The sequence below is a fragment of the Spermophilus citellus genome (genome assembly GCF_964194105.1).
Source record: "Spermophilus citellus genome assembly, chromosome: 5".
Taxonomy (NCBI): domain Eukaryota; kingdom Metazoa; phylum Chordata; class Mammalia; order Rodentia; family Sciuridae; genus Spermophilus; species Spermophilus citellus.
In genome coordinates this window covers 72,770,019-72,793,632 of record NC_138186.1, presented here as the reverse complement: position 1 = coordinate 72,793,632, position 23,614 = coordinate 72,770,019, and the positions used below count along the sequence as shown (strand labels likewise).

The window sequence follows — 23,614 nt, the reverse complement described above, 5'->3', positions numbered from 1 at the left end:
CCTCCAGAGGAAGCAGTGCCAACAGGAAAGCCTAACTGTTCTAGGTAAATGGCTGGAGCCTCAGTGTTGGCCAAGTCAAGGGGTTCTCACACTTTTGTGAACTTCACCTCCAGAAGCTCTATTAGTTCCTCACAGTGAATATTAGAAAAAATGTGTGTGTGTGTGTGTGTGTGTGTGTGTGTGTGTACACACAGCTTTATAACAGCTTTATTTATAACTGCCAAACCTTAGAAGCAACTAAGGCTTCCTTCAGTACATGAATGGATAAATAGTCTATGGTACATCCAGACAATGGAATATTATTCAGTGATAAAAAGAAATGAGCTATCAAGACATGAAGACAGGGAGGAAATTTAAACACATTTTGCCAAGTGATAGAAAACAATTTCAAAGTATGTAGCCCTCCAATGACATATAGACTTCAACTATATGACATTCTGTAAAATGCAAAACTATGAAGTTAGTTAAAAGATGTAGTTGCCAGAGAGTAAGGGGAAGGAGGGATGAATAGGCAGAGCACAGAGGATTTTTTAAGAGTGACACTCTTCTCCACAATGGTAGATATATGGCATTATAAATTTGTCCAATTCCATAAAATATATCACACCAAGAGCAAGTCCTAATATAAACTATGGGCTTTGGGTGATAATGATATGTCAATGCAGGTTTGTCAATTGAAACAATTGATATATAACATTGATGTGGGATGTTGATAGTAGGGGATATTATACATGTGTAATGGCATAGGATACACAGGAACTCTGTACTTTCTGATGAATTTTGCTGTGAGCCTGAAAAGGTGCTTAAAAAAAAAATCAGGTTTATTTTTTAAAGGGGGAATAAGTGAATCTGTTCCAAAAAATATGAGTCAAGTGTTTGTTAAGTATAGAACAGGAATCCACTATTACCTGAGGCTTCATTTTCTGTGGTTTCACTTATGAAAGGTCAAATCCAGTCCAAATATATTAAATTAAAATTACAGAAAAAGCAATTCAAAAGTTTTATACTACACACCATTCATAATAGTGTAATGAAATCTTGTTTCTTCCCACCTCATTCCTCATGCTCAGTGTATCCATGCTGTATATGCTACCTACCCATTACACTCATGCTCAGTGTATCCATGCTGTATATGCTACCTACCCATTAACCACTTACTAGCTGTTGTGGTACTGCAATGCTTCTATTCAAATAACTAATTTTTTAACTTCATAATAGCCTCAAAGCACAAGAGTATTGTTGCTGGCAATTTGGGTATGCCAAAAAGGTGAAATGTCTCAATTAATTAAGGAAAAAAAATATAATGCTGAGGTGACTAAGATCTGTGGTAAGAATAAATTTTTTATCCATGAAAAGGTGAGGGAGGACAAAGAAATTCATGCTAATTCTATCCACCTCAAGTTGCAAAAGTTGGATGCATGATGTGACAAGTGCATAGTTAAGATGGAAAAAGCATTAAATTTGTGGGTAGAAGACTTCAACAGAAAATATGATCTAGGAGCTCCAGAAAGATTTAAGTCTATACAAAGACTTTAGCAAGGCTCCCTTAAAATGTGTGACGTCAAGCCATTTACTGCAAAGTAACAGATTACACAGATTCAGGAATAGGGTTGGAACAAAAAACATAATTACTGGAGAGGTTGAATCAGTGGAAAAAGCTGCTGTTATCACACCTCCTGCAGAGCTGAAAAAGTTGATTAAAGAGAAGGGATGCCATCCAAAGCAAATTTTCAAATTTGCAAATTTTCAAAATTGCAAAGAAACCACTCTTCTGGAAGAAGGTGCTCAAAAGAACCTCATAAAAGTGCAAAGGAGGCATGAGGGCATAAAACATGGAAGGACAGATTAACTTGTACTATGTAGCAATATAACAAATTTCAATGCCATTTTTGATAACAGCACCAATTCTTAATTTGGGCCTACTGATGCCTGATGATTAACTAAAAGAAGGATAAAGGTTTGGCATTTCTGATTTCATTTGTACATGTCCCTTTTGCCTAAAACTTTTGGTCAGATTCCTGCTCAACTCTGCACACAGGCAAGTTAATCACTTAAGGAGTATTCATCCAAAGCTAGTAATCTACCAACTTTGAGGCTAAAGACACCAAGACAAGAGTAACTAAGGTATTTCCAAGATTTGCAGGGACAAGTGAATTGCCAGCTTTTATAGTGTCCTATTCCAGACCCCTGGAGTGGACAAAGAAAATTTTAGTTATTACCCTGCATCTTCCAGGAACAGTGAAGCCTCTTTCCAGGCAGATCACCCCATGAAGAGATTACCCACCTAAGTAGGAGAATCATCTCACAGGAACCAAATTGTACCTTTCCAGGATCACAAGTCTGACAATATCCTGCAAATAAAATATGGGAATTGTCCCCTCAAGTAAAAAGGACTTCTGACTTCTCCAGAGCTACCTCACAGAATCAGAACTGAGATAACAATCAACCAGACCACAGTTTGACCAAGATTGCTTAATTATGTATACCTCTCACTCCCTGCTCCATTTCCTCCTTTATTTAAACCTAAAGTTCATGTCAGTACCCTCAAAGACAGGACCAAGATGGTTGAGCTATATCGTCTCCCTAATATGGCCATATGATTGAAGTTCCTGATTTTTACCATTGCTTTTGTTTGTTTTGGGGGGTGAATGGCAGGACCTGATTTGCTGGGACCTGCAGAGTTGGGCCTCTGGCCTAGGACTCCAGTAACAGCACCATTATAGGGCATATGATGAAATTAGGTATAGTGAACAGAGTGAAGATCCCATGTGCTCTCAAAAACAAAAATTATCTTGCCCATCTTCTGCCAACATAATCAAAAAGCATTTGTGACACCCATCTTATTTATGGAATGGTTCCACCATCACTTCATTCACAAAATGGAAAAATACTTAGAAGAGAAAGTGTTGTTACTAATAATAGTTGCATTAGTAACAATGCACCTCAACATCCTGAATCTGTTTGCTATGAAAACAAAAACAGTGAGGTTGTATTTTTACCTCCAAATGTTACTTCGCTGCTTCCCTTGACCTGGGCATCATTAGATTTGCCAAAGCCACATACATCCATCTGGTATTTGGTTGCATTTAATCCGCAATTGATGTAGACCCTAATCTGGACATAATACAGTGTTGGAAATGATTCACTATTGCTGATGCCATAAAATTCATCAAAGTTTAAGTGGATAAACTAAAATCAGAAATTGTAAATGCCTGTTGGAAGAACTTAAGGAGTAAAGTTGTGATAATTTTAAAGGTTTCCCAGGAACCAAAAGACAAGGAAAATCATTTATGCAGCAAGACAAATCAGTGGAGGATTTTTTGACATACTTGATGAAGAAGTGGAAAAACATACCGAAAGCCATCAAGAAGTATTAAATGAGGAACTGGAAGAACTTTTTAACTATAGAGGAAGAATCAGCAATGTGGATGTTACCAAAATTTGCTAAAAGTATTCCCAATCCCACAAACATTGGGGACAAATTACAGAATACAATCCTCAGTTAAAATTTAGCATTACAATCAGCTCCTGATCACTAAAGGATCACAACCTCTGTAGCAACACTTGTTAAGTTAAAAAAAAAAAGACAACAATTTCCAATTACAATGATCTTCTAAAACATTTCGGGGGTGGGGGGGACTTTAATTATCAAGGATCTCTAAGCATTGACACCATATGCTCCTGACATTTAACTATTGATGTCAGAATGGCTCACTGACACAGATCAGCCAACATAATCCTTCTTGTAATAGTACCCTAATGCTACATCATAAGACTTAGACCACATGTACATAGCTTTATTTATGGCATACTGTTGTACTTATTAGTTATTATTGATAACTGTGCCTAATTTGTATACCGAACTTCATCACAAATACATATGTATAGGAAAAAAATAGTATACACAGGGTTCACTACTATTTGTAGTTTCAGGTACCCACTGCAGCTCTTGGAACATATCTACTACAGATAAGCTTAACCACTGTTATTCTTGAGTGAAAGAGTATAAATTAGAAACAAATATAATAAAAATGCACTGAAATAAATAAGATATTATCTAACAGAAATAAAAAAAAACATAAAGTCCTGCATTTATGCTAATAAAAGTCAATTACACAAGTGATGAATGCTCGGACCTGGAAATTCACAAGAAGAATCCCTAGTAATTTAGTTGGCCAAAAACTCAGTTCTGAGTTCACATCTTGGTATGGCTGCTATGCTAACAAGTTTCTGGCTTCCTCAATAGAAGTATCTGGTCAATGACTTTCAAACTTTAGGATAAAAACTACACAGGGAAATGCAAATAAAATCTAATTTTTTATGTCTGAGGGTGGGACCTGAACAATCTGTATTTCCAAAGGTTATCTTAAGGGATTCTAACACAAGTGATAGAAATCACTCACTGCATATTAAAAGCATTGGCCACTTCTTCACTTATTAAGTAATCGATGTAAAAGCATTTTATAATGCTTTGGACGCATGGAGTCTTTCTAAGAATATGCTGGTGATTATTTGCAGCCTAACAGTGTGCAATCTTATAAAACTGTTTCACTTGATTCTAAAACAAACAAAAAATTATTTTGACACATATTATAGCAATGCTTTGGTAATCTAAAATTATTAATATGAGCTATTAAATCATTGCTTGACACACCAGACAAATGAGAAACTTTTCCATGTATGCTTAGAGAAAACGCTTTATGGAAAAAAAAAAAATTAACTCGGCTGTCTTCAAATTACAGTTTGACATGGATTTTTTAACTAACAACTCAGGCAAATTGATAGGTATGTTTGATACCATGACTTACAAAATTGCTTAGTATTTGTTGGTTAATCAGATAACAGTAATGAGAATAAAACACACTCTTCCTCAGTAATCTTTCAGAAAATTAATGAATAGAAAATTCATAAAAAATTAATGAATCTAATATTCCAAACTACAGTATTTCAATTCCAATAAGCTTTGAAAAACTTATATTAGTTTTCTAAGACACTTGCAGAAAAAGGGGGAAAGAGAACAGAAGGAGAAGTGTGGAAATTGAGAACTGAAAAGCCCAGTCCAGCACAAACTAAAATGCAGCTGAATGAATTTCTCTTGCCTGACCTAGTTCAGTAATAAGAAAAATCACTGTTAGAGTAATGGTGCTCTAGCTTGACACTCATGATTGACATAAGCTACAAACTGGGCCCTGTCAGTAATGCAAAAAAAGCCATTACATTGCTTCAGTGTTTCCTGCATAGCTAGGCTTCTGCAGTTTCCAGCATATCCACTGAAAGCACTTACCATGATAGTCTCCTTGGCTTGGTGGATTAGTCAGAATAATCTTCAAACAACTAAAAGGTGTATAGTCTGTCCTCTTGCCTTCCTTTCCGAAGCTATGGCGGATATTGTAAGAGTAACCTCTGTCAAACTAGTTGAGAAAAAGAAAAAGGCAAACTCAGTCAATACTGTAACAGTGATATTGCAATGCCAGCTAGAATCCGTGTGTACAAAGTGATATTTTTCTATAATAAATTCGATATTTAGAGGCAGATGTATACTGACACCAGATACAACCATTGCACGTTTTGTCATATACTTTCTTTAAAAAAAAACCATAAAATTTACAGAAAACAAATTTCTCAAGTAGAAGACAGCTAATGTTATGTAGAATTATCTCATTATCCATGAAGATTGATTCCAGGACACCAATTCCCCCATACCAAAATCTGTGAATGTTCAAGTACTGCAGATAAAATGATGTGATATTTGCATATAACCTGCTATATCCTCCTGTATGCTTTAAATCATCTACAAATTACTTATAATACCTAATATAAATGTTTTGTGAATAGTTATTATTGCATTGTTTAGGCATAATGACTTGTTTCAGGAAAAAGTCTGTACATGTTTACTATGTAATTTTTTTTTCTAATATTAGGGTTGGTTGAACTTGTGGATACAAACATGGAGAGCAACTGCACATGTTTAAAGTTAAGAATAATCCTTTCCCAAGCCCTTAGTTTGATTCCAGAGATTATACTAGACATAAATCAGTTTACTCTCTCCTCTGCCTTCCTTCCCCTAGTTGTCCCTTAATTCCCACATTCCACCCATTCTACTTCTGAAATGTCTCTTAAAATAATTAATGCCTGCCTCTGCACGTGCATTATACAAAGCAAGTAGTCAGCAAGTGCCTGATGAATGAGTGAACTACTGCAATTGCCTCCTACCTGGAATTCCTGCCTCCATGTTCATAAAATAAGCTAATGGTATGGAAGGGACTTTGAAATGAGCGAGATAAGAGGGAAAAAAGGAACTAACATTTATCGAAATGCAATTAGGTACCGCCAGGCATTTTGCTAGGTGCTTTTAAAACTGTAATCCCATTTAATCATTTAAATAGTCACAGTTCACCTGTGATGTTACACATGAGAAAATTGAAGTTCAAAGAAATGAAGCAACGTGATATAATACAGCTATTAAATAAATGGCAGAGTTGAAAATCATGTGTAGGTAAGTCTGATTCCAAAGCCCATGTTCTTTCCATAATAGTGCACTTTCTCAATAATAAGGTATTTAAAAATCATAGGTTCCAATGAAATCTTTTTAGGATGTAACTTCTTTCTTTTAGATGATACTTCAGAGTCCAAAGTCAGAAGTAATCTGTTCCTCCAAACTTCAGTAATATTCTCCCTATACGGACCTATAAGTCTCTAGAGGATTTATCTTCACTACATTTTTAAGAAGCTTAACTGTAATTCTCTTATAAAACACTACATCTATTTTCTATCAATCACCTCTTTACATAGGTGATTAACTGTTCCTGACCATAAGCTCTTTCAGGTAAAATCTGTTACTTAGTTCATTTTTTTCTTGCATGATGGTACTAAGCTAAGTGCACGTGCAAGAACTCCTTGGTCTCACCACAACATTTGAAAGTGTACTTGTCCCACTATTCTGCTTCCATTAAATGTTTTCCACTGTCTGATGGTTGGTGGTTTTATAATTCCATGATTAGGTGATAGCCATACCCCACTGGTCAAATGAAGGCAGACACTGTCAACAAGATGTTTGACAGGAGACAATGGTGAACATTGATAGAATCTCTCACTCCACTTTTCAGCTATAAATCCCTCCTTATCCATGCTATATTTGGAATTAAGCTCAGTTCTTTCCCCAATATTCCAATAGTTCCTGAATAAAGTCTATTTGTACTGCTTTAACTACTTCCAGCTCTGTTTTTGATCCAACCACCAATCATTAGGCCCTCAGATATAACAACCAATCCTCAACACACTTTGTTTCCAGTCTGCCTGCTTGACTTGAGTGTCAAATAAATGTCTGCTGAAGAATGGTGAGGGCATATTTTGATTCTTAAGATTCTAGCAATGCTCCTAAACTTCAATTGGGTCATGTTTGAGTAAACTCATACACTGAAAATATCCTAAGTCAAAATGCAATAAATACCCCTAACCTACTGTTATAGTATGGATCTGGAATGTCCCCCAAAGGCTCAGGCAGCAATTTTCAGAGGTGGGGCTTTGGGGAAGTAATGGATCATAAGGGTTCTCACCTAATCAATGGATTAATCCATCAATGGATTCATAGTGGAAAGGACTACTGGAAGTTGGCTGAAACTGCAGGAGGTGGAACCTAGTCGAAAGGGGGTAAGTCCTTGAGGACATGGACCTGGGAACTATATTTTGTCCCCAGTCCCTTCTTCCTTCTCTCTACTCCCTTTTGCCATGATGCTCCTGCCTTGCCACAGGCTTCAATGCAATGAAGAGCGCTGATATGGACTGAAACCTCTGAAACTGACCCAAAATAAACCTCTCCTTCTTTTAGGTTGTTTTTCTTAGGTATTTTGTCACAGTGATCACAGTTTAGTAACACAGGATAGAGTCTCAGCTGTTGACCCCCATGAACACACGGCTGACTGGGAGCCACAGCTCGCTGATGCTGCTTAGCTTTTCCAGAGAAGATTATACTACACATCCCTAGCCGAGATCAAAATTCAAAACAGAAAGTATGGTTTCTATTGAATGTGCATTATTTTCACACCATGTAACGTTGAACATTTTTAAGTCAAACCATGGTGAATATGGGGGCAACCTGTGTACTGTCTAAAGCTGGGTTAGATGCCCAGACTTTGTTTCCAGTGGGGTTTCATTCCTGAAATCATAGAATGGGGAATTTCCCCCCAACTCTGTTTCAAGTGAGGATCCACTCCCTAAGGCCTCAGCGGGAATCTTTTTCCTGATTCTCTACTAGGCTTCTCTGTCCTATTTAATTCTGCTCCTCCCATGGGAACTTAGGTCAACTGTAACTCTCCTTCTTAAATCCTTCCTGACTATGTGCTTCACCGCTGCAGCCCATAAACTGGCTGTGTGCTTTCTTACTGGCAAATTTTTACTAAAAACTCTCTTCAGCTACAGTGGCCCCTTTGGACCTCCTGGATTATACCCATACTAGTCCACCTAAGAGAAGGTTCTAGAGCATAAAGGAACAAAATTTTCAGATGTATAGTAGTCCGCCCATTTTACCTTTAATGAAGCTGAAAAATGGCTAAATAATTCAATCCTTGTCAAATTAGCGACGTTCACAATGACTTCAGAAAAAATTTCCAACCAAGCAAACCACCAAAAGCTTTCCACTGCACCCCCAAATTCCTCTCCTCTCCCAACCCCCCTTTATAGCCTTCTCTCCCTGAATGTTCTCTACCACCTGCACCTCCAGCTCCTCAACTCCAAACTCCCATCTCCCAAAGATGAAGCTTAGTTTGTAGCCAATACAAGTTCCCATGCAAGGCCAATGAAGACTTGGCATTTAAACTACATGCCATCACCAAGAATCTTCTTGACTCCAGAAAACAAAAAAGGTTCTAGGAGTATACTCTTCAGGATTTCCCAATTTATGGCAACTTATCCTCCCATTAGTTGGGTCTGGAGATGCCTCCCTTTGGTTTACAAAGGCCAAATGAACCATCCTTTCTAATGTCCTTCATGGGTCTCAGGGTAACCCGGATTTCCACTGAAGACTCAAGAAAAAAAAATTACTAGGAATCTTCCCTACACGTCCAAAACTGTAAACAACAAAGGAATGAAAAGGTAGCCATCATCCTCAATTAGATACAACATGGAAAGACCATTCAGGCTAGAACTGACTTCTCAAACAGCTTCTGCAATGACCATGCAAACTTTATAAATAGTCTCAGGTCAGAACCCCATGACATTACAGAAAAATAGTATTAACTGGAAAAAAAAAATGCATATATTATCTGAGTTCCAGATATTAGCCCAGCATTATGAAGACAGAATTTTTTTAAAAATGGAAAATATACAATGCAAGCTCCACAATTCAGGGTTTCCTCTGATCTGGACACACACCCATATTGAGGAAAAAGAACACTGGACCTGGAATTACCTGGTTCTCAAAATGAGGTGAAAAGTCCAAATCCCCTCCTCAGAAATCCCCGATTCTTCTCTAGGGAAGTAAATGCCCAATGCCCTCAACTACTACTAAATTTAAAAGTGAAAATAACCCTATAAGTTGAACTCCCTCCCACATTTCTCATTAGAGGTACAGCAACATATTCTTCCTTAATACCACTACCTTTAATTCCTGTCCCTCTTCCTCAGAGTCCAAATTTCACCTGCTGTGAATTTTGATAATTTACCTTATGATCTGCCTCTATTTCTATGGGACCTCTAAAAGCCCTGTATAACTTCCTCCTCAACTCTACCCCAGTAAACTTGTTGGGAAGGGATCTTCTCAGAATTGGGGTATAAAAATTCCTGCAGGATTCCTTCTATAGGTCCCTGACTCCTTCCTTTCATAACTAGTTCCCTAATGGCTTTGTCTGACTTCCCCCAAGGTGGCTGGGATTTCTTTCCTCCTTTCAGCCTATTACCCATTTAATTACAGGCTTAAATCAACTATTAGAATTCCCTCTTCTTTATGGTGAAAAAATTGATATTAGATGTATGGGATACAGAACTCAAACAAATAGATCTTTCCATGCCCTTCCCCAATATTCCCCAATATCATTTAAGACCAGGACTTGAAAGGCTCCCGTGATTAAGAAAGATTAGATAAAAAACATGAGTAGAATGTGCTATCCCACTTCTATTCCATGCAATAGTCCCATTTTAACTATTAAAAACTCAAAAGGGGAAGGATATGGTTAGTCAGTTGGTGCCTGATTCTCATACTATCCTGTCTGCCGTCTCCTCTAATATGCAATATTTCATAGTCGTGTGGGGGGGGGGGGGGGGGGGCTAAGCATTTCTTTATAAGGAATCTCAATACTAGTTTGGCTTAACCTGGGAAAAATCAGCAATTTACCCGGACTGCTATGTTCCCAAGGATTTACTGAGGCCTTCTATACTTCTTGAGTACCCGAAATGCCAACTGGACAGACTTAAGATTCCCATGAGACTCCACTTCAATCACCTCCTTATGTATTCTGACAGTTATGGCAACTTCCTCTTAGACACAAAATACCTTGTTAAGGCATTAGGCAAAAGTGAACTAGAGACAAAATTCAGTTGCAATCACTGTGTGTTCAATATCTGGGTCATGTTATTTCAGCTTGGGTAGAACAATCATCACAGACTAAGCTTCTAGTGTTCAATATTTTCTTCACCCTAAAACAAAATGACAACTGACAATTTTGAGATCTTGTGGGATGCGGGTACCTAACTTCTTTCCAATTGCCTCTCCCCTGTATACCATGATCAGGAAATCATTCCTCATATCCATTGTCTGGGATCCTCTTATCCAAAGATGCTTTCAAGAACCTTAAGGGCTCTCCACTCTACTGCTAAACTTCCCAATTACTTCACTATGGCTTTTCCTCACCTAAATTTAGTCTTCTTCACATTGGTCCCTAACTTTAGGAGCTTCTACTCCTCCCTCCTTTCCCTACCTCTCAGAAGACTTTTCACCCACCTCCAGCAAGTCTTCACTAAAGAAGCCTCCTACCCATAGTGCTATAGACTTCTGTTATTATGCTCCTTTTCCTGTGGGCACATCTAGTATTCCCACATTCCAATGATCAATCCAAATACCTGTTTTGCTATAATCCTTCCTCTCTCTCACTCTACCATTTTAAATTGGACAAATAGCCATGTGACAAAATTCCTCAGTCTTTTCAGTCTACCCCTAAAAGGGTCATGTCTGTTTTCATCACAATTTTATTACAAGGCCTTTTTTGAGAATGAGCATTTCATTACACTTACCTAGTCATCACTAATCCAACATAAAGAATCAAATCCACTACTGGTTCCCCAGACATCCTTCATAAAAATGGAAACGACCCATTGCCCCTCCTGGCATAATTTCTCCGATTCACCCAACCACACATGAACCACCTCCAACAATTCCTTTCACCATCAAATTGTTTTTTTCTTTAGTCACCCTCAGCCATCAGATAATTACTTTATGACTCCTGGATGCTCCTGGTGATTATTTTGTCTGTGGAACCCAAACCTATTATCTGTTGCTATTCAATTGTGCCAGATCTTGTTACCTTACTAATCTTACTAAATCCCTTCATCATACTGGGGTCCCTATAATTTTCTTCCCTTTTAAAACTATCTCTGAAAAATTACCCACTTCCTCCAGCTCAAATTGCTCTATCAGGAGGAGTTGTTCAGGACATTACAGTCCCCCTTGTAAGTAATCTCAATTTCTCAGGAGGTGATGCAGAAAGGACAGCTACAGAACTGGCTAAGTTTCCACCCACAACCTCACTACTTTTCAAGAAAGTTTTCCCACCTTTTGGGTACTATTCCCAGGAACTTATCAGGTGGCTAAATGGTGTGACTCAATATCAGAGTCATCTACTCACTGCTGGACATCACCGTCACTGGACTGAACACTGACTTGTCAATCATGAGAAACCTGGTGTAGTGTTCCATGTGACAACAGTGCCTTTAGTATGATCCTGTCTACAAAAGGAGGCACTTCCACAGTGGTAAGAAGCACTTGCTACATCTTTGTCCCAGGCAACCTATCTGATGTCTCTACCCTAATCAGGTTCAAAAAACAAATGAAAAAAATTCATCACATCAGTGCTGTATGATACCATCAAAGAAAGTCACTCGTGGGACAACTGGTAGATCCTGAAGGTCTATGAACTTGAGTACACAGATGGTTCAGCCTCTAATCTTTACCTTTCTGTTTATCTTCAAAAGTATCCCCCTCATTAAACATCACAAGGGTCCCACAGTACAGGAATTAGCAACCATCACCAAGACTCAACAGATGTGTCTGCTGGTCCTTCATGAACAAAAGGCAAGTGAACAAGAAATAGTTTTAGCTAGCTCACAGGAAAAAAGAATGCCTTTTATGTTCCTAAACAAGAGGAAGATTCACAAGACACTGTTTTGTTTTGAAATGTATTTTTTAGTTGTTGATAGACCTTTATTTTATTTATTTATATGTAGTGCTGAGAATCAAACCCAGTGCCTCACACATGCCAGGTAAGTGTGCTACTGCTGAGCCACAGCCACAGCCCAATACACTCTGTTTTAGTCAGCTGTATCGCTGCTGTGACTAAAAGATCTGACCAGAACAATCATAGAGGTCAAATAGTTTATTTGAGGGCTCATGGTTTCAGAGATCTCAGTCCATAGATAGCAGGCTCCATTCCTCAGGGCTCAAGGTGAGGCAGAACATCCTGGTGGAGAACGTGATCAGGAACGTGATCATGATCAGGAAGCAGACAGACTCCACTCTCAGATACAATATATATATACCCCATACCATGCCCCCAGTGAACCACTTCCTCCAGCCACCCCACCTGCCTCCAACCACCACTCAGTTAATCCCATCAGGGATTAATTCACTGATTAGATTAAGACTCTCACAGCCTGGTCATTTTCTCCAAACTTTCTTGCATTGTCTCAGACATGAGCTTTTGGGGGACACTTCACATCCAAACCATAATATTCTCCTTGACCAAACTTTAGTCAGATCCCCTGAATCCTCTTCTCAACTAAGACTCAACATTTCTGTGTTCTCTACATAACCCAGTTTTCAGTTTAGAGAAATCCCTTTACCCTCGATATCTATTCATCTTTGATATCTGATCATCCTCAATATCTGGTCAAATTCTTCATCCACTACCCTTGCCTTTGGCAAGAATCCAAACCTAGTACCTGAATCCCCCTACTCCGATGTTTCTTTCTTCTTAGTAATTTTCCATCCACTGACCACCACCCCACTCTTTAGCTGTAAGTCCCACTTGTCTAGGCTGTATTTGGAGTTGAGCACAGTCCTATATTAAGATCTCTTCCATATTACAATAGTTTCTAAATAAAATCTGTTTTTATTACTTTACTGCCCAGCTCTAGTTTCCTTTTAAAATAAGCATTCAATACTTAAGAGTTATTGTCATTATCAAGATTATCAGTTTTACTTAATAGTTAATACAAGAAAAGGCTTGTTAATACAAGAAAAGACTACCTTGAATGGGTCAGATCTGGTGTCAGATCTTGTGTCAGATCTTGTAACATGAAATTACTCATGTTTTTTGCTTTCAGCTTCCTAATTAGAAAAACGTGAATCTGGTTACTCCCTATAATTCATAGGGACCTTAAAAAAAAATCAACTAAGCAATTTAAAGTTCGACATGGCTGGAAGACATTGCTAGGATTACTGTAATTCAGTAAATTACCTCCTGTGATGTAGTAAATATTTCTTCTCCATAAGAGTTAATTCACTTCTTATTGGTGAGAATTTCTCACAGGTGTATGAAGCAGCAAGGTGTTACAGAGATAACAGGTTTTGGTTCTACCACCTACTAGCTGAACAGTGTTGGGCAATTATAAATTACCTTAGTCTTTTTTTCATCTTTAAATTACAATAATGACACCTAACCTTTACTCTATGTAAAAGCACTTTGTAAACTGTAAAATGCTAAGTATGTTATGATTATGTGCTATAATAATTGTATAAAATTTGCATGAACTAGTTTGTGCCCCTTTGAAAGGTGAAAATTAAAAAAAAAGTTTCATTTTATATTCATGTGTCTCTGAAAATTCCTAAGAGTTGTCTTGGAAAAAGTGTTGGCCACACATTATAAAAATTCAGTCTGGAAGAACACGACATAAATTCTCCATCTTTATGTCCTAATCTCTTCCCCTGAAGCTATGGGAAACTTTTTTAATCCTAGACCCCAGTGTACAGATTTTCTTTCTTCAAATTTCCTTGGGGGCAAGGTCAAGCTAAAGTTTTAAAATTTTAATTAACCATGTTATTGTCAGAAAATGAAAAGTAAGTAGGGAAATAACCAAAAATCCACAGACCGTGTATTAAATGAAATGATCCTAAGTAAGTTGATTAATCAGACTCCTTTCAGTCACGTCAATAGATCAAAAGAGGATGACTTGTGTATCTAAAAACCCTGCCATAATCATTGGAGGAAGATGGAGAGCTATCTGTTCAGTAATACAGGTCATATGTGGGCTAGTGGGTTGGTTTATCTTTTTCATCTTCTAGTCAAACAGACCCCAAAACCAAGATTTGAAGGTCATCTGTCACCTGGGGCTGGTGATCTATATCATTCTAACTCTATTCAGTCACATATTAAAAAACATCATTTCTAAACTCCTAATGGAGAACTTAATACAAATGCATTACTATTATTAATTTTTAAAATAGAGTAAGGTTTAGTCATGTTTCAATAATAACAGCTGACATTTCTACAGATCTTTAGTGTTTAAAAAGATGATTCTTCCCTAACCCTTCACTACTTGTGAGATATGTAAGTTAGGTATTCATATTTTAGAAATGAGAAACTAAAGTTTCCAGAGGTCAAATGAATAGTTATTTCATTACTTAACAGAAAATCTGGAATTAAAATCATAGTCTTCTACTTGAGAAAAAAAATTGGAGAAAAAAAATCAACACAGTAATCGTGGGCAAACACTGAACTCTATTACTCAACTGCTTCAGGATCATCTGAAAGTCACACTAAATCAGTTAAATAAAATGTTTCATTCCAGTAAAACTAGGGGAAAATGTTTATATCATTAATTTGATTTCTAATTTATTAGTATTTCAGAATAAATCATGACAAACTGGGAAGTTAAAAGTCTGAAATGAAAAAATTTTAAATAGTATTTCAGTATGCATTTACATAACCAGTTTTCTTCAGATTCCTCTTGAACTTAAGAGAAACTGGGATACAAAATGAGAGAAAAGACAATACAAAAAATGAAAAAAGAAAGATACAGAACACATGGTTGTTTATCAAGCTGTAAACCTGATGTAGAGCTTTTAACAAAGTTAGTTTCCCTATTAGTTTGAATCAATGCAGCCATTACTATATGGAAAAACAAGGACAAAGGGCTAATCCTGCAGGATGAGTTAGGGAAAGGGCTATGTCCCTGTATTGTTTATCTCACATGCCTCTTATTTACTAATGTAAACCCTGTGTGTAGCACAAAACCTAGCAAATAGCAGTTGCTCAATGAATGTATACTTGAATTTTTAATAGAATAACAATTAATTAGAATTAATCCTACCAGAGGGCTGAAAGCTAATCTTATGACTTATTTCTCTGTCAACTTTCAGTAACAAAAGAGTTTTAGCAAATCCCTAAAACTTAACATATTATATAAATTATTCAACCTGGAGGAAATGGTCTAGGGCAGGTCATGTGAAGCAGGTGACTTCAACTGACTATGTTTCAGACAAGTATGCTTGATGGTAAGGAAAGGACAAATTAATGATAGACTTTTCAACATCTTTCCTGGCATGCCTCTTATAGTCACTGATATGAATGCCACTGACATTAACAGTAATGAAAACATACTAACATTCCCAATATAATGTGTCAAAATTTGAAGACAGAAACCACAAATGACCCTTCATTTACCAAAGTGAAACGCTTACTGAACAACATACAAACAGATGAGAAGACTAAATTTAGTAACCCTGCAGAGATGGTCAATTTGAGTCTACCACACTGGTGGTCAAGATAAAGCAAATAATACCAGAAAACCACAAGAGCAGACCAACTGATATGGAATGTGCTTGTCCAAAATGAGTTGGCGGGACTTTAAAAAAAAAAAAAAACTGGTCTTTTCATTCATTGGAAATAAGAAAAACTGAAAACATCCATATCTACAATCACAGACTCACAAAAGTTAGCTTATTAGAGCTTCCAGTTGCCAAGGGAGAGGGGCTCCCTCTGCTTCAAAGACACAGAAATTATGATTAAAAATAACAAGAATTAAATGTAAATTTATATGACTTCCACTAGATTCATTTCATCCTGTTTATTTTCCCAGTTTTTTTTTCTGTTCATATTTCTCACAGTTTGCTTTTCTAGTTTCCTTTATCTGGCTGCTTTAATGTACAATGGGTGTTCTCTAGAAAACTTTCTATTATAATAAATTATATTTTAGTTTACCTTGATTATCAAAGAGATGTCTCCAGACACTACTGATGTGATTAAAGACATACTATCGTAAAATACAGCATATTGGCATTTACAGAAACAGCAAAAGCAGGAAGATGTCTCCTAGCCCTAAAGCAAGCCATAGATCTAGAAAGAATTCTGACTCCTTCTGGAAAAGACCTTCATTCTAGAGAAGCCCAGCCTCTACCTGGAGGAAAGAAATGTGCTTATCTCCGAAGACAGAAATATGCAAGGAAGAACCTAAATCTTCAGGACTTGCTAACTTTGCCCTAGTTTATTACCAATATATTATATCTACTTTATCCAATCTCACTTCCCCAAGGCTGTCCATTCTTTATGAAACCTAAGTGTAAAAATGCGGTTTTCCTTGTTTCTTTTTTTATGAAGGTACATAAAACTTACATTAATTTCTATTTTTTCTTTTAATGTATCTTTCATTATAGGACCTCAGCCATGAACCTAGGGATGAATGAAAAAATCCTCTCCCTGCTACTTTTAATCTGGTTAAAAAAAAAATACATGCAAATCTAAAGTTCTGAAGGGCTACCAAGATGATTCTAAAATAAAACCCCCTAATCCTTCAATAGTAAATATCAAATATTTATGTAAACATTAAAATATTCATATTGATATTTCAATTATATGTTTCTAGGTGCATAAAGGTTCAGAATTGTCTTATAGTCCTGAACTATACTTTGGTCATAATACAACTTGTCCAGCTTAATACTTTTCTTCTTATACTATATTTTGTATGAGTATGATATTGTCATTCCAGTTTTCTTTTTTATTCCATTTACATTCTCATTCCCACCAACCCCTACCTTTATTTTCAACCTTTGTGACAGGACATCATGAAAAAATAAATTAACAAAGAGAAACTGGTTACCCAGAACCACCCTCTAGAGGTTACTCATGGCACATTAAAATACATTTTAATGTAGGAATCAGACCCTTAAAAAAAGCCAAGATCTTTAGCACACTTTTACTTCCATCATAATCATTAGTTGTTAAATAACTAAAACTCAGCTGCTAGAAGGATTAATTTTCCCAAAGTCACAATGTCATATTTCACTTATTAGATTACATGTTAACTTCTAGTATCTAAGCTTATCTACCAAGAGATGACCCCCAAAAAACCCCACCCAATTTTTAAAAGCTAACAATAAATGCTAATATATATCATGACCTAAATGACAAATGGCATAAGATAAAAGTTTTAATTTATAGTAACAATCCGTATTGTTCCAGTACAATCTCAGGACAAAGAATAGATGGATATGGATCTGTAGCCTCCTGTCGTATGCAAGTGTTTATGTCTTTGCTAAAGGTTAGGAGCCAATAGTTCATACCTGGTGAGACTAAATTCAATAGACTGCCCCTGAAGGAGATTGAAAAAGAAATGAACAAAACAATTCTATCAAGAATTAGAAAAAGGTATATTAAATGACTGGTGGTTATTTTTTTGAACAGAATTCACAAGGCTTTTTGGAGAAGTGATTGATTCCAGGACTGAGGCAGAAAAAATAAAAGATGAATTGGAAGCACCTTGTTGTGTCAGAGACTATGCTCAAAGAGAATGAGGCCATGTCAAAGGGCAAGAGAACCAATCTCAGAGCTCGCAGTGACCAAAGCTAGAATAATTTGAACAAAACTAACACTAGCACTAAATTATAACCCGTAAAATGAAAAACATCCATATGTGTACAACGAAAGGAGTAATTATGGAAGAAATAACAACTCTCTGTATTCCTTTTACGTTATTAAACTTCTATAAAGAAAATAGAAATAACTACTAGAACACCCTAATAATAACAGTTGCATGCAAGGGATATTAGACTCAGTGGGTAAATAAACAGTTTGTTTATATTGTCTAAAGGTATCTTCCTAAGATATTTGGAGGAGAAAATTATAATGGAGAAATCTAGAAGATACCACTTTGACCAAGTGATCAAGGTTAATATCACCAGTAATAAGTTGTGTTGGTACCATGTGCCCCTGATGCAATCAGAAGAGAAGATCATTTCTTTGGTATTCTTACCCCAAATGCATATTCTCTATCTGATCATGAGAAAACATCAGAAAATTCAAAAGTGAGGGACAGTCCACAAAATACTAACCAGGATGCTTCAAAAGTATTAAGATCATGAAAGAAAAGACAGAGAAACTGTCCAGACTAAGAGATTAAGGAGACATGGCAACTAAACACAATGTGAAATCATGGATTGACTCTTCAAATAAGTAATAAGAAAGGAAACAGGTGAAATGTGAATAAAGACTCTAGTTAATAGTATTGTGCCAATGTCAATTTGTTGATCCTGATGACTGTACAATATTCATGTAAAAAAAATTACACAAGATGATAATATTGGGGCAAACCAGGTGAAGAATATATGGAATTCTCTGTACAATTTCTGCAACTTTTCTGTAATTCTAAACTTTTTTCCAAATAAAAAGTTTATAAACCAACAATGAGCCAGCACAACACAGACTACCTCATTTGATTCCCCTAACAATAAATTTGGTATAATTATCCCTACGTTATAGCTATGGAAGGTAAGATTTGGAAAAATTAAATGATATGTTCCCATGCACATGTAACATACAGTAATAGGACTGAAACCTTGCTGTGGCTTGTTCAAAGTCTGTGTTCTTTCTATCATGCTATGATGAACACATACATATGCATTTATTTGCCCAAGAAACATACGTGACTCTTCTAAAATTATAGTAAAATTTTAAAGTAGCAGCAATGCTAAAAACAGCAAAAGCAATTTTCAGCACAATGTGGCAATTTTCAGTGTCTCTAAAACATGGTACTGGGCAAAAAACGGTTTTGTGTCTTACAGAATAAAGCAAATTCCTGTATATTTAAGTCAAGTCATTCTAATTCACTTTAACATTCAGCAAGTCTTGAAGAACTATACAAATTATAAAACAATGCAATGCTTCCCAATAAGAAGCATAAGAAACATTGATTTGTAACAAAGGTCATTTAGCTTTATCAGGCATGTTTTATTATACATTTCAAAGATATCTAGTACAGAAAATTTGATTTTCAGATCTTAATGGATTTTTTTTCCTTACAACTTGTAACATTATACCACTTACATATATAAACATTTAAATATGATTTGATACAAAAGAGCAGTTTATCAAACCCCAGAGAAATATCTGAAAAAATAATAAAATGTTTATGACAGAAGAGAGATACTTCCCCTATTCTCCTTTTAGTGATATGCTACTGGCACCACCGTAATGATTACTTTATCATGTAAATTATGATGAAGAATCAGACTTAAAGCCCCCAAAGTGTTTTTTAAATAACCAAATGTAACTGAATTAAATTATTGATGGACTATGTTCTCAACAACGCAGGAAGATGGCTCTACCAAGGGAGGGCTGATGTAAATTTCATTTTGTGGCTTCAGGTTATCTGTTTGCTTCTCAACTTCAATATGATTTCTCATTAAGACGCTGAATTTATGTTGCCATCCTATTCTTTCAAATGAACTATACAGTGGGAGCATGCAAACAGGAAAAGATGATAAGACAAACCAGGAAAATGCAATTTTTTTTTCCAATTCTACCAACCCAATTTTTTAAAGCATGTATTATTTCATGTTAGTTGATGCTTTAAAACTCTCACATATTCATTTATAGGAATTTAACATAAAATTAAAATATCAATGATATTGGTCAACATAAAATTAAAATATTAATGATGTTGGTCAAACATGAACATGATCAAAATAACAGTTGGGAAAAGCAAGCTGCTTGCTGAGCACACACTAAACCAGACAACTAGATATACTTCAAAGTATATACATCAGTTTTGAGAACTATCATATCTTAAATATCAAACAAAAAAGATGTAAACTATCAATATTAAAATTATCTACATTTTATATATCAATTCTCATCCTTCAAGAGCTCATTTTCAAACCACTTAGTAATTATTATCTCATTTATTTTCATAATATCATTGATGTGCAGTCTTGTGTTGCTTAACAACAAGGATATGTTCTGAGAAATGTATCGCTAGGCCATTTCATCACTGTATAAACATCATAGTGTGTACTTCACACAAACTAGATGGTTTAGGTCAAGCATTCAACATGGCCTCTTGATGCAAACAAGCGACATGATAGAGGCCAGGTACAGTGCTCATGCCTGTAATCCCGATGGCTCGGGAGGCTTAGACTGGAGAATCTCAAATTCAAAGCCAGCTTCAGCAACTAAGTGAGGCACTAAGCAACTCGGTGAGACCCTTTCTCCAAAGAAAATAAAATACAAAATATGGCTGGGGATGTGGCTCAGTGGTCGAGTGCCCCCTAGTTCAATCCCCAGTACGAGAGAGAGAGAGAGAGAGAGAGAGAGAGAGAGAGAGAGAGATGATAAAGATGCAAATATATATAAGGCTGCTACTGGTATCATAAGGCATGCTATTAAAAAACAAACAACAACCATAAAAAGCACAACTCTTTTTTTTTTCCCCCACATACTGAGGAGCAAACCTAGGACCTTACAAGGCAAGCACTCTACTGCTGAACTGTACCCCCAGCCCTATAAATTTGTTTTAGAGGTGGAAGGAGTCCACTCTAAAGTAATAAGAGGTATAGTAAATACCCAAATGAGTAACATAGTCATTTATTAAGTTTTATGTATTATATATAATCTCATTGATGTGCTTTTATGCAAGTGGTAACTACAAACATGTGACTAATGTATTACGCTAAGGTGCCACGGTACCCTACAGTGTCACCAAGTAATAGGGATCTTTCAGCTCCATTATAATTTTATGAGATCACATTGCATATGCGGTCCATCATGAGTAAAATGTCATTATGTAGTGCCGACTGTGTGTAGGAGGAGTTATTTATATTTACTGATGGATATCTAAGTAACAGAGCTCCTCAATAGCAAATCTGAAATTTCAACCTGGGTCTGCTGATTTCCTTATCCAAAGCTCATTCACTGAATAACAACATGTCACAGCTATTTACCATGTGTAGTGAAGGATACAGAAAAGCTTGCCACAATGTATTAGAAAGAACAAATATATTTAGCAGTCTAGCAGACACCATTTTCAAGTGTAGGTACATTTTAAAATTCAAAAGATAAAAAAATCATCATTTAGTGCTATAGAAATTACTATCTTATTTATTGGCTCTATTATGGAAACAGGAGTGAGAAGACAATGGAAAGAGGGAGAGAAAGAAAATTGCTGAGCTAGGTCATGTATCCATAGTCCCAGCCCTGATTGCTATAATAAGGCAGGTAAAACACAGGTGTACTGTTTCTCCAGCAAGAGCATGGTTTTTACCTATCATGTTTGAAAAGCCTATTGAGAATCTCAGGGGAGATATGGAGTAGGCAGCTGAATATACCAGAGTCCAAAATAAGGACAGAGATCTGGCTAGAAACTCCATGAGATTGCAAACCTCATGAAGTCAGGGAGTTTTGTCTATTCCATCAAATTCTGTGCCTTCATTACCTATAACGGTGGCTAGCATATACCAAGAGCTTGATAAATATTAGACAGTACCACATAAAATTGCCTTTTATACTATTATTGACTACTCAAATAGCAATTTAATATGATTCTACCTAAAACCTATCAAATGAAAACTGCTATCTTTTTAGAAAAATAATAGAGCAGAATGAGCAGAGGAGACAGGGCTGGTTCTTGTTCCTTTTCAGATCTCTAGGATCTTGGTCTCCTTTTCTGCCTAATGCATATATTTATTGTTGGTAGTGATGATGGCAGAAATACCTTTTACTGATGTCTAACTATTAGAAAATTAAAAGTAGTCACTTGAAAATTATAATAAGCAGTTGACTTTAAATATATTTGCAATACCTTTCTCAGTACTACAATCACCATGTCATAGCTAAATTAGTTAAGTAAAAGGAGAATTATTTCTCCAAGTCTCCAACTTCAGTTTTATGCTGCATTCATTTAATTTGACCCTATCACCAACTATATAGAAATATACATACATGTATATGTATGCTCTTATAATATTTAATTACATTAAGGATCCCCCATTAATCCGTTTTTCAATGCTACCTCACATTTACAAACTTTCAAAGAAAAATCCAATTGTTTATAATTTTACTAGAATACTTTACCTGAATATATTATCATGCAAAACATCTCTCTTCCTGAAATACACAAGAGAATATCTTCATATACATAAATGTGTGTGTACATATTTGAGTAATGCTTCAAATTATCCATATTACTATAGAAAATTTCTGTATTACATTTCTTTCTTTTTTTGGTTATCATGTCATAGACTAGAAATTATTTTTCATACCATTTTACAAAGAAAGGCTGTTATTAAAGTAGCAACTCTTTATATTAATTCAAATTTAATTATTTAAATGGTGACAAAAACAAACCTATGCAAATCTAAGCACTCTGACATAATAGTTTCTAGGATCACAAGTCTACCAGCCACTTTATATGTACTTTAATTTTCTTTAAAATTCCAAAGATATCTCTGATGTCTGATATAGCATAAAAATGAGCAGAACCACAGCACATGTAAAATTATAGAATAATATTTTGATGTGCAGTTTTAAATAATTTGTTGAATACTAATAATCCCCAAAGCAACTTGTTTCTAAAGAAATAAAAATACAAAATCACTTATGAATCTTAAGTATCAGATAATGAGAGCCCTTTCACCAGCAGCTACCATGATGGATGATTTATATAAATGCTGAAGATTTTGTTTCCTCTTATAAGACCAAACAATTCACATTTCACAAAACCTGTTGCTTGGATTTGTATTACGCAATGAATCTACCCCATCATGCAATTAAGGTTTCTCTTCCTTATCTATATTAAATACAACCCAGACAATGAACTCTGGTAGAGGGACATCTTTTTCTTAAAGTCTCTCTGCTTTATGTTCACTGTCCTTGATAGTGAAGATCTTTAAAAATCATGCGGGGGGGGGGGGGGACTATGAATTACATTTCATAGGTATGCACACAAAATTGCATATAAATGTATAATGAACTGTTAATCTTAGATCCTTAAAGATTCAGAACATCATTATCTACTCTTTTCTTCTGTTATAAAAACATCATGTCCCACAAACCTGCAAAGTTAAGTTACCCAACCAACAAGCACAAGCTGTTTAGCTCCTAAACTGAGGTGACACAATGTGCAAAGGAAAGTCACCTTA

General features: G+C 36.0%; 1 protein-coding gene across 4 annotated transcripts in view; it reads right to left on the bottom strand.

Annotated features, from left to right (window-relative positions):
• Nucleotides 1-23,614, bottom strand: part of PRIM2 (DNA primase subunit 2) — a 321,229-nt gene that overhangs the window by 44,642 nt on the left and 252,973 nt on the right. For all 4 annotated transcript variants that reach the window (XM_081296592.1, XM_081296594.1, XM_081296593.1 and 1 more), the window contains one exon: nt 5,285-5,411. In XM_081296592.1, coding sequence (XP_081152718.1) covers nt 5,285-5,411 — 127 coding nt within the window. The remainder of the gene's footprint in view (nt 1-5,284; nt 5,412-23,614) is intronic.